This window comes from Hermetia illucens, chromosome 2, assembly GCF_905115235.1.
Source record: "Hermetia illucens chromosome 2, iHerIll2.2.curated.20191125, whole genome shotgun sequence".
Classification (NCBI taxonomy): domain Eukaryota; kingdom Metazoa; phylum Arthropoda; class Insecta; order Diptera; family Stratiomyidae; genus Hermetia; species Hermetia illucens.
The window spans coordinates 55,891,439-55,903,525 of record NC_051850.1 but is presented as its reverse complement, the minus strand read 5'-3'; the positions used below and the strand labels follow the sequence as shown (position 1 = coordinate 55,903,525).

The window sequence follows — 12,087 nt, the reverse complement described above, 5'->3', positions numbered from 1 at the left end:
AGCGTAGAAAGTTTTATAAGTCTGCTCTTCACTCTTTGCTTTCAAAGATAGAGGATGCAGCTCTAAAAGGTGAGAACGCGATGGGGGTGTTCGTGGACACTGAAGGGGCGTTTAATTGTGCGCCTTTCCAAAAACTTTGTGATGTCGTCAGAACGCATGGTGACGATGATACTTGAGTTAAGTGGATCTATGCTATCTATTGCTGTGTCCTGAAGTTGTGTGAATTGTGAAGCAGCACCTCAAGGAAGTGTGCTATCGCCACTTCTGTGGAGTATGCTGGTGGATTCATTACTATGCGAACTGTCAAATTTGGCAATACACGCTCAAGCTTATGCTGATGACGTGGCTGTGCTTGCTGTTGATCGGGATCTTGGAACGGTGTGTAGAAATATACAACGTGCCGTTGATTTGAAGTTGGTGCCTCAGGCATGGACTTTCAGTTCATACAAATAAAACCACGATGGTATTATATTATTTACAAAAAGGAGAACATTGAATAGACTTCGCCTCCCAGAGATGAGGAGCACAATTCTTTAACTTTTCGAAGAAGTGAAATGGGAGTCTTTCTAGATAAAAGGCTTTTTTGGAATAAATATGTAGAGGTAAAGTTGAAATGAGCTCTCAGAGACTACGGGCTGTGTAGGCGGACCGTTGGCTCGACATCGGTACTCAGGCCTCATATGGTAATGTGGATATACGCTGTTATCATTAGGCTGATGTTCGCTATCCATCCGCAGTGTGGTGGGTTAAGGCGATAAAAAAAAGTTTTCACCGTAAACTGGACCACGGCAAAGAACTTTTTGTCTGGATATTATCGGTGTCAGAGCAGCTCATAGACTAATTCACTTAAATCTGTGGGGAAACAATAGACATGGAAGGGGGAGCACAGAGCATTGGAAGAGTTGCTGCCAGAACTGAATCCAATTTTTACAATGCCTTCTGATTTTCGGGTCCCCATACGTCTGATTGGTAGAAGATATGAGGCTGCCCTGAAACGTAGAGATAACTGTGAAGTCTCAGAACAATGCGTTGTTGGATATATGGAACTTTTCAATACCGATGGCTCAAACAGGGTTCTGAAGGCGGAGCCTACTTCTTGAATAAAAACGTGAACTGGGCTTTTCTTCCGGAAAAATATACAACCGTTTTTCAAGCTGAGTATATGCGATCGTAAGTGCGGCCTAAATGCTGCTAGACACACAAAACTTTTCCTGTCAGAACCTAAACATGCATACCGGAAAGTTTATCCTGTCGAGAGTAAAAAGACTTGCAGGAGTATTGTAGGCATTCTGACGACCGTAATTCACTAGCTGGGCATATGTTTAGAATAGGAGGGCGATGATTTTCTGGACATATGGGGCTAGTAAGATAGCAAAGAATATCTTATAGATGGTACTCAGCGACGTGTTACCTCTATCATTGCTACACTGCATGATATCCCTCTTTTTATGTATGAGACAGAGTCTTTGAGCATCAGTCGATGAACCGAATAGTGTATCTGATGGCCTTCATATGTAACCAGTTCGGTTGTAAGTCCATCGGCTCCTAGCAGCAACCCGTCGATATTTTGCTTGTTGAGTAATTCATGCAAACCAGTTACTCCGAAGGACCATTTCAGGAGACACTGCAAGTCCGATAATCCGCAGTCCAATGTCATTGTTAGTTTTATGCAAACTATGAGGGCCGATGTATCGCTTAAATACAGGCTCCGTCCTTGCTTGGCTGTTCAAATCTCCAAGAATGATTTTGATATCGGACTTAGGACAGGCTTCGAAGGTTCGTTCTACTGCCTCGTAGAAGATATCCTTCTCCGACGCTGCAGTCTCCCCTGTAGGGGTGTGAACCTGATTATGTTTGCAAAGTCGACGTAAGCAGGTTTAATTTTCTGCATGACGTGCAGAGATAGGGTTTGGTAGTAAAATTGTTGATGTTGGTTCAGCAGGCGTTTCCCAGGTTTTATGCTCCATCATAAGTAGCATCCCCGTTTCGACTTGTGACCTATACTACCCTTTGACCGCTTGGTAGCTTTAAGGAATAGAAATCAAAGCTGCGCCAGAGCTTTGTAACTTACTCTACTACAGCGTTTATTTATACTTTGCTAAGAAAAAAATAATAAATTTGAAATACAAAGCTCAGCTAAATTAATCAACCAAATCAATTGCATTATGAATTCCGATGTGAGGCTCTTTGTAATATTAACAATTTCTCTTTTCAGTTGCTATTTTGTTCGGCCTGTATAATTGTTTAGGTATTATCACACTCAACTATACTTGCCTTATATCAGGGATTCTACAAATGCTAGCCGGCTTTGTGGTAATGGCGATAGAGGCGCCGTGCTGTTGTATGTTTATAGATTACGTTCAACAATTAGCTGATAAAGCTGACCAGAGACCATATTGGAATCGGGCAGCACTGTACTGTATGTAAGTATAAAAATTGACCTTTGCTTAGAATAATACGAATGCAAATTTGATTTAATTTTCAATTTCGATTGTAGAATTGCTATCCCACCGATTTTGCTATGTTTCGGACTGGGAAGTCTTTTCGGCTCCGGTTTGATTTTTGCTACCGGCGCAGTCTACGGAATGATGGCGATAGGGAAAAAGTAAGTACTCCTTTTATGAAACATTCTACTAAAATGAATAAACCAAACATTTGTGTGCAACTAAGCTACTCATCCACTATCCGAAAATGAATCCTGAAACGATACTAAAATAAAACAATTCATTTCCGGAGACAATACGCTTTTGACTACTCAAATTTTATGAAAAAATTAACATTACTGTGAACTTAACAAAAGATTTCAAACATTTCTCTCCACTCATGCTTTCACTAACCCAACAACCAAATTTGCAAAATATAAACAAAACCATAAAACAATGAATAAAACCAAACAAAATACTACTCACCACAACAATTGTCAACGAGTAGAGGAACGCGCGAAGATATGGCTGCAGTTGCATCGCCGACAACAATGTCACCAGGACAAGGTCCTACATCGACCGACCAGCATACAACCCTCATGGAAGATCCAGACGTATGGCGCCCAACATAAATCTAAGCGGACTAGAAAACACCATCGCTCGTTTGTTCGTTTCATTTATTACGCGATCTTCGTGTCAGCCAGCCTACAGTTATCTTACCTAGTTGATTTCCATTCGTAAATACCACATCAAATTATTCTTCCAAACGCGTTAACATATTACCTACATCAAGTTATTTGCTCATATACGGTTAATTTCCACAATCAAAGACAACAAGAAAAACTCAAGAAAAACAAGAAAAAAAACTAAGAAAAAAGTTTATGAAAATAATGTTAATAGTCTCATGTCATCATATCATATGAAATTTCAGTCGCCTTTTAAAGAAGCATCGTTGTAGTCGTATAAATCTGGATAATTTTATACCTCCTACAAATGTCTAAAGCTAAATTTTAAAAAACCAAAAAACAAATCAAACATCAAACAGTCAAGTCGTCTTGCCATTCGATCTCTAAAAGCATCATCTAAACAGAGTGCTATGCATAAAAACCGAATCTATCCAAATCGATCCATCTACATTGTCTACATTATTGAGAAACTATCGCGTAAGAATTCATCCTAGATATTGTGTCACTGTACATCTCATTCGTAAAGTAACTTGCATGCTGACTTTGTTTCCTATTCTGCACAATTTAGCTAGATGTGGAAGCGTTTTGTTTTCATACTATAATAATGAGTCAATTTTATGTAGTTTAGATAGATAACACTAAATTCCAGTTGAGTATCTTCACTTTGGTTCAAGCCACTTAAGTATGTAGCATTAGGGCAAACGTTATTATTATAGCTTAGGCACAGCACGCTCCACATTTCGTCTCTTAATCGTTCACATTTGCAATCGAGTGGTTATAGGATTTCACCTACTTAGTATACAGTATTCAAGTTCACTTCCAGTGGGGTGTCTTAATATGAACTTATCCAATTGGATGGAGATCTTCAAATTATTGTTGGATCGTAATCTCAGTTTTAGTCTTATAAGGGGTCATAACCGACTCAAGACCAAGTAAACACCCTCCATATTAGCATGTCCACGATATTTTCGGGTGACAACTGCGTCTCAGCGCCAATTTCTGCCTTCTTGTGTGCAGCGAATATTGGACATTTCAAAACAACATGTTCTACAACCTCCAGAATCATATCGCATGTCGGACAATATGGCAATTGGTATGCCTGAAGCGGTAAAGATATATGCGATATCCTCCTTGTCCGCTTAGGAATTGAGTTAGGTCGTAGCTAATCACTCCATCATCATCATCATCAACGGCGCAACAACCGGTATCCGGTCTAGGCCTGCCTTAATAAGGAACTCTGGTTATCCCGGTTTTGCGCCGAGGTCCACCAGTTCGGTATCTCTAAAAGCTGTCTAGCGTCCTGACCTACGCCATCGCTCCATCTTCTTCTTTTTCTACAATAGATATTGCCCTTATTTCCAGGCTGCATTCTCATCCATACGGACTAAGTAACCCGCCCACCGTAACCTATTGAGCCGGATTTAATCCACAATCTGACGGTCATGGTATCGTTCAGAGATTTCGTTGTTATGTAGGCTACGGAATCATCCATCCTAATGTAGGGGGCCAAAAATTCTTTGGAGGATTCTTCTCTCCAATGCGGTCAAGAGTTCGCAATTTTTCTTGCTAAGAACTTAAATCTCCGAGGAATACATGAGGACTGGAAAGATCATTGTCTTGTAGAGTAAGAGCTTTGATCCTATGGTGAGACGTTTGGAGCGGAACAGTTTTTGTAAGCTGAAATAGGCTCTGTTGGCTGCCAACAACTGTGCGCGGATTTCATCATCGTAGATGTTATCGGTTGTGATTTTCGATCTTAGGAGAAATTATCAACGGTCTCAGAATTGTAGTCTCCTATCTTTATTCTTCCTGTTTGACCAGTGTGGTTTGATGTTGTTGGTTGGTTGCTTTTTGGTGCTGCCGTTGCCACCATTTACTTTGTCTTGCCTTCATTGATGTGCAGCCCAAGATCTCGCGTCCTTACTCGATCTGGATGAAGGCAGTTTGTACGTCTCGGGTGGTTCTTCCCATGATGTCGATATCGCCAGCATAGGCCAGTAGTTGGGTGGACTTAAAGAGGATCGTACCTCTTGCATTTACCTCAGCATCACGGATCACTTTCTCGAGGGTCAGGTTAAAGAGGACGCATGATAGGGCATCCCCTTGTCGTAGACCGTTGTTGATGTCGAATGGTCTTGAGAGTGATCCTGCTGCTTTTATCTGGCTTCGCACATTGGTTAGGGTCAGCCTAGTCAGTCTTATCAATTTCCTCGGGATACCGAATTCTCTCATGGCCGTGTACAGTTTTACCCTGGCTATGCTATATAATAGGCGGCTTTAAAATCGATGAAGATGTGGTGCAACTGATGTCCATATTCTAACAGTTTTTCCATCGCTTGTCGCATAGAGAAAATCTGACCTGTTGCTGATTTGTCTGGAGTGAAGCATCTTTGGTATGGGCCAATGATGTTCTGGGCGTATGGGACTAACTGGCCTAGCAAGATGGCGGAGAATATCTTATAAATGGTACTCAGCAACGTGATACCTCTATAATTGCTGCACTATATGCCAGTCGTCAGGCATTAATTCGCTGTCCTACACCTTAAGCCCAACTTGATGAACCACTTGGTGTAATTGGTCACCTCCATATTTAACCAATTCGGCTGTAATTCCATCACTCCATGGCGTCGTTTAATCTACTTCGTGGCATTTGGGGTAATTCTGTGAATCCAGCATCCTTTAAGCGAGTTGCCCCATCTCTTCTGCAACTCTGGTATTGCTTCAGCTCGTGCCGATTGTCGACGATAGGTATTGGATTTGCTGGTTCTATACATAAATTGGTCCATAATAGGGACCATTCCTGCTATCACACGGGCTGGTCCGTCTGATATTGTACGTTAGGCGCACGGCGTTCACCATGGATTTAATCGATATAGGCCCGCAATCTTGTTTAAATTTATTTTTTGTTCCAATGCCGAGGCCCAGACAGGAGCTACATAACGCAAAATCGCAAACCATCGCCTTCTAGTCAAGATCTGATTTCCCCAATTTTATCGTTTGTCAAAATCTCGATTTCCTTGTGCCACGATAACGATCACCTCTTGGGGAAACTGTAACCTCAAAATTCTGTCGTACATTATTAATCACAAAAGAGTACCAAGGATCGATCCTTGTCGAACCCCGCAGGCTGTCCAATATGTCTTAGGTCTACCCTCGGAAAGATAATACAACAGCCTCTCCCGAAGGAACTCTATGACTATTCGCACCAAGTATTTGATAATGCATAATTTGGCTAAAACTTCAATTATTTTACTTTTCCACTTTTCTTTTTCTTTTCTTATTTTACTTTTCCACATCGGGACTATCACCTGTTATTCCTACGAAATTTGTTATAAAGGTGGGAATTGGAAATCCCCTTGCATGCAGTGGGTAACATCATTCTACGTTGAGTTTAGGAAGGAGGAAGTAGGTTCCTAAACATGCAAATAGAGGCGTAATTCTTTTTTTCGCCGAATATAGTAGAAAAGTACTTTCCAAAGCTGGATTCATTTTTCACATTTGATGATAGAGGTGGAAAATGCTAAATATAATAATCATTGGGACAACAATCCAAATTGGATCAGGCCTTTGAAGTGTGTTAGAACAGTTCATTCAAGACCGTCACGGTACAATACCATACACTGTAGGAGGCAATGCGGTCAGCATTGCACCCGCCCGAGATTATTACCCTGATTTGAATCAGGTACTCATTCACAGCTGAGTTGACTGTCATCCGACATCCAGTCATGATGACAAAAATGCTAAAATTACTGAAAAAATGATGAAGTGATATGATGACTAACATACTAATAACGGGTCAAAATTGTCTCGTTTGTGCAATATCAATGTCCCACTAAAGTGAGTAGTTTGACGTCATCATTATCAACGGCGAAATAACTGGTATCCGGTGTTGCCGCAGAGAGAAAGTCTGCTCTGTTGCTGATTAGCTTTGAACACTAGGTAAACCACTATTTGGTATAGGCCGGTGATGTTCTTGGTATATTGGGCTAACCGGCTGACGGATTGGCCAAGCTCTGCTCTACTTTTGGCAGCCCTTTGGTGAATACAGTCGGTGTTTCGCTGGCGGTTGTCAGGGGCGGTGTCTACTCGCACTACCTAGTAGCCGCGGCCTTAAATGGCGAAGGCTTACGAGCTGTGCCAAGTCAAGGAGAATTTGGGCCGCGTATAACAAGCCCGATCACGAGAGCTCCTATGCCAGACGCGTGCAAATGCATTCAAGATTATGGCGGCCGGCACGGGGCACTGGCCCATAGGGGATCAGCTGCGGAGAAGTAAGGGAAACTCTCACGTACTTTCTCTGCGATTGCCCAGCTCTAGCTAGAGTTAGGCTACGGACACTGGGTAAACCATTCTTTGGGGACCTCGGTGAGATTTCTAGCTGCAGGATCGGAGAGTTGTTTCCTTCGTGAATGCTACGGGCTGGCTCTGAAGATCCGAACCGACTAGACTCTGCCTCCCTGCTCTCATAACAGCAGTCACGGTGTTAGGAGTTTGTGTCATCAATAAGGCGCACCACAGCGCTAATTGGGCTCCTCGGGGCGGCCACTGATACCTGCTGCACTGCGTGATATCCCTCTTTTTATGTATGGGACAGATAATGCCTCGTTGCCAGTCGTGAGGCATTGATTTACTGGCCCACACCTTGAGCATCACTTGATGAACCACTTGGTGTAATTGGTCGCCTCCATATTTAACCAATTCGGCTGTAATTCCATCGGCTTCTGGCGAATTATGGTTTTTAAGCCGGTGGATTGCACGGACTGTTTCTTCTATGCTTGGTGGTGGCAGCATTTATCCGTCGGTTTCAGTTGGCGAGAGCTACAACTCCCCGATATTTTGGTTGCTGAACAGCTCATTAAAGTACTAAACCCATCGCTCCAATATGCCCATTCTGTCGGGAATCAGATTTCCCGTTTGAAGAGGCCCACGTATGTTTGTGGACCGCTTTCCGCGCAAATCAGGTACTTCCAACAACCATTTCGTGCGACAGCAGGTTTCATTTTTTGGCTGACTAAGAAATCCACTCCGAGTACATGGTTTACTGGATGGCCGCTATAATATATGATGCAGTGGCTCTTCTCCAGGAAACCGGTCCCTGTCCAGCGCATCTCTTGCAACGCTGTTACATCAGTCTTATATTGGGACAGGGTATCGGCTAGCTGCTCAGTAGCATTCGGTCTGTACAGGGAGCGCACGCTCCATGAGAAAATGCGCAAATCGTCATTCCGTTGTCGTTGCCGGATTTGTTGTTTTAAAATCCATCCTATCCGGGGCTCCTTCCGTGGCTTCGTACATTCGGTTTTCCGTGTAGGGTTGTCAGCCCTACCTAACCCCCATCCTAGAGGAGCAGTTGGTGGTCTGTAGTTTTTCATTAAGAAAGAACTCCCAGCGATCACCACTTGGAGGTGTAGACAGGGTTTGATAGTAGAGCTTTTGGCGTTGGTTCAGCAGGCGTTTTCCAGGTTTTATGCTCCATCATGGGTACCAATCCACGTTTCGCCCTGGGACTTATACTACCCTTTGACAGGCTGACGTGGTAAGTAAATATATAATACATTACAAGCTACGTGCAAATGGAACAGTTCTCTACTCTACTCCGTTTTAACACCAAAAATACACAAAATCTCTCATAGCTGAAGCTTTGAGTTTCTGGTTTTTCAATTTGTTTCATTGTTGTTACCCTATTTGCACTTATCGGAAGAGCAGTTCAACTGTTCCAAATTGTAGCCTGACTCCTCCAGTAAGAAGCTGGCAGTTATTTGACACTAACTGTCGTTGTTCATAAATTGTGATCCGTTCATAATATTATTAGTTTAATTTTTTTGTTCATATCCAACCTTTCTTGCCGAATAGCTACTTAATGCACTTTCAGGTGTACTCTCAGCCAAATATCGTCTATTCATCGTTAAGGGTGACCTTAATTTTGCTGTATATTTTCGGACCCATCCCAAATCGTGTTTTTAAAGCCTTCATGAATTCCCGCTTCGACTTCTAGCTCACGCTCCTCACAATAGCAATAACTCTTCTATTTAATATTAACAAATATTCCTGATAATCATTTCTTAGTGACACCGCTTATTTTCAAATCAATAGGCACCATTACTTTTTGAAGTGGATTTTCCATATTAGTGAACCCGATTTAAGGTCCGCAAAATATCGCTATTTGCCTTGTTTCTAGGACATGATAGTGAAAGAACATCGTGGGTTTCAATATAGGTGTTTGTCTATCGCAAACTTGCTAGAGTTTATCAACTTTATTGAAAGGTCTTTTAATGTAAAAAAAAATATCCAAACAGTTTATATTGACTTTTCCATAACTTTTAATTCAGTTGATCACCCCATGTTGCTAACCAAACTCCAGTCGTCCAGGTTTATAGTATGGTCCCCTTCACAGATGTGTGGCCTGATGTGTGGCCTGTATCTCAAATATAATTAAATAAAAATTGTTGGGCTTGGAAGTATGTTACACGATTTCATTCGTTTCAGCTAGACTATAACAATATACGAGATTTAAGCACTGGAGAAGCGAGCAACTGGCTCCCGAAATATCGATATCTGCAAATAAAAACCAAAGCGTTGTCCCTGATCAACAAAAAACAATCTTTTCGTTTCTTTAATACCATGGAAATGTGGAAAATAAATCGGGGCTATATGAGTGATGTCAAAAGCGCGCATAATGCTCTTGTATAAGTATAAATGATGTAATTAATATTGGCGTGAAATTTGTTCCATTTTCGACTCAAAATAAGCCAAAAAAAGTAGATTGAACCCTATATGGTCAGTGGATGATCTGTACTTTGGCGAGTAAATGTATTTCGAAATATACTGATTTGATTCCACTTAGCAGTGTTCGCGGTTTATATGGTTTGATTTTAACCTTTAACCTTTTTGTAGGCGGAAACCCTATAGCAACGGAGCAGCAAGCATTCTATCTTAGGGCACGAAATACTTGAGATATTCCGAAGTTTCTTTATTACGGCAAATTCTGAAAATCATAATGACGAAATCCCCTGTTACTGTAACGTAGTTCATAGCAATCATTTGAGACTTGACCTGTGTATATTTAATGATCCGTTTTCAAGTGTTTATAAATAACTAGATTAACTGGTTTTTTTTGGCGACATTTCAAAATAGTGATAGACAAGGGAATTCACCGGAAACAATACCCCTTTGGGCTTTGGATCATTGCCAATCAATATGCTGTAATATATTATTTCTATCGTCTTAGTTGCGTGAAAATTGAATCCCTTGGTTCTTGTGACGGCGCAAGACACTTAACGGGTGCTATGACGTTTCTCCTCTTACAATTAATCTGTACCAGAAAGATAAATGCAGTGCTGCAGTTTTGTCAGCCTTGTTGCCAGTAGAAAGGTCAAGAATCCTCTGGTGTTCTGAAATAAAAAAAACGAAAAAAGTCTCTTCATCTTTGTCATAGCTGCTATCGTCCGAACCCTCACTTCTTCATTTCATCGAAAGTGAGCAAATTGACGGCAGGCACTTCTTGCAAAAGTCTTAAAAAACACTCTGCTCGTTATGAATCAGGTGAAATTATAAGTAAAAATTAAAATCAATGAACAAATTGGTTGGTAACCGTTATAATACAGAATACCGTGTTAAAATTTGAGTTTGTTTTTCCCGGTGGTTCTAAGAAATCACCTGCACCTGGTACAAAAATGACATTGTGAGGAAAAACCATTTAAATTATAGAAATCATACCTTTTCTATTCAGCAATGTCAGCACCACACTTAGTTTAGTTTAGTCATAGAGCTCTTCTTCAGCCGCTCTAACCTTTCTACTTGCGATCCGGAAAATTTTGAGGATTGGCGCCTCCATTAAACATGAATGGTAAGCAACAGTTTGGATTGCAATTTCCAAGATCTGGCAGCAAAAGAACCTGTTATAGTGCCAGATTCAACATTGAAACTTTTATTATTCTACGTGTTAGCACCTAAACAGCTCTATAGCAGATCGTGTTGGCTCAATTCTACCTGGATGGACTTCAAAATCTCTTCCGTTTTTCCAGGCGCGGCTTTATGCTGCTGCCAAGAGCTTGCACCTTCAGGACAGAAATGATGCTAAGAGTTTCCATACGTTGAAATTTGGTTGTAATAAGAGGCCCATATTTCCCTCTGGATATCTTCCACTTAATTAGGATGTCATAGAATTGCTAACCAATAGTGCAATGATATAACCTGCATAAATTTGTTGGTTAGTAGCAGTTGTTAGAGGGGCAGCTTTTGTTTTCCATTTTCTGTCTATTTTTCCAAACTACTTCAAACCTAATTCAATCCGTTTTTTAACATGCAATATACATTTGTTTTTCTTCACAATAAAGTTATTACCGTAAGGAACAGTTTTTGATAGATTTTTGCAAGTTTTGGAATCTCCATCAACGATATGATAGGTATATTTTACGTTTTGCGTTTCTATCGACCGCTAAAACATTTTATATAATCTCATCTACTTTCATTTCACCAGCACTACCCACTCCATCTATTGCATGCTCAATCGAAACTGGATATCACGACGGTATCTAGAATTTGATTCGAAAAACTCCCAAATGTTGATATGACACCTAGTAGAGAAGAAAATTCTCTCTTGGATCGCAACCCATTGTCAGTTCGTTTTCCAGATATCCAGCATTTTTTTTTTCAAAATTTTCTCTTTTCAACCAGCTGTACGAACCACACACAGCATTCACGCTTACAGAGATTTAAATGACAATTTTATCAATATTCATATATCTACAAAAATTGTTTATGGCTTGCAAAGCGACCCCAATCGATCGCATAAAATTCACAAAACGCCAGTTCTTTTCGTAGGTGATATTTATCACATGGCAAGAGTTTATTAATCTATCTCCGCATTGCCGACAAAGTAATATCCGAATTACATTCTCGACATTTCATTATAACTTTTAATGATAAAAACGCACGACCGAACTGAAAAAAAAAAAATAAATGGCTTAGAAAGTAGA

General features: G+C 40.9%; 1 protein-coding gene across 3 annotated transcripts in view; it reads left to right on the top strand.

Moving 5' to 3' along the window:
* The window catches only part of LOC119647804 (calcium channel flower), a 33,932-nt gene that overhangs the window by 16,526 nt on the left and 5,319 nt on the right, over positions 1-12,087 (top strand). Inside the window, exons 3-5 of one of the 3 annotated variants that reach the window (XR_005248943.1) lie at positions 2,216-2,423; positions 2,498-2,605; positions 2,932-3,160. Coding sequence is in view for 2 of the 3 variants with exons in the window: in XM_038049020.1 (XP_037904948.1) it covers positions 2,216-2,423; positions 2,498-2,605; positions 2,932-3,055 (440 nt within the window). In the remaining variant the exon portion in view is untranslated. The remainder of the gene's footprint in view (positions 1-2,215; positions 2,424-2,497; positions 2,606-2,931; positions 3,161-12,087) is intronic. The other 2 variants (XM_038049020.1, XM_038049019.1) reach the window with 2 other exon arrangements.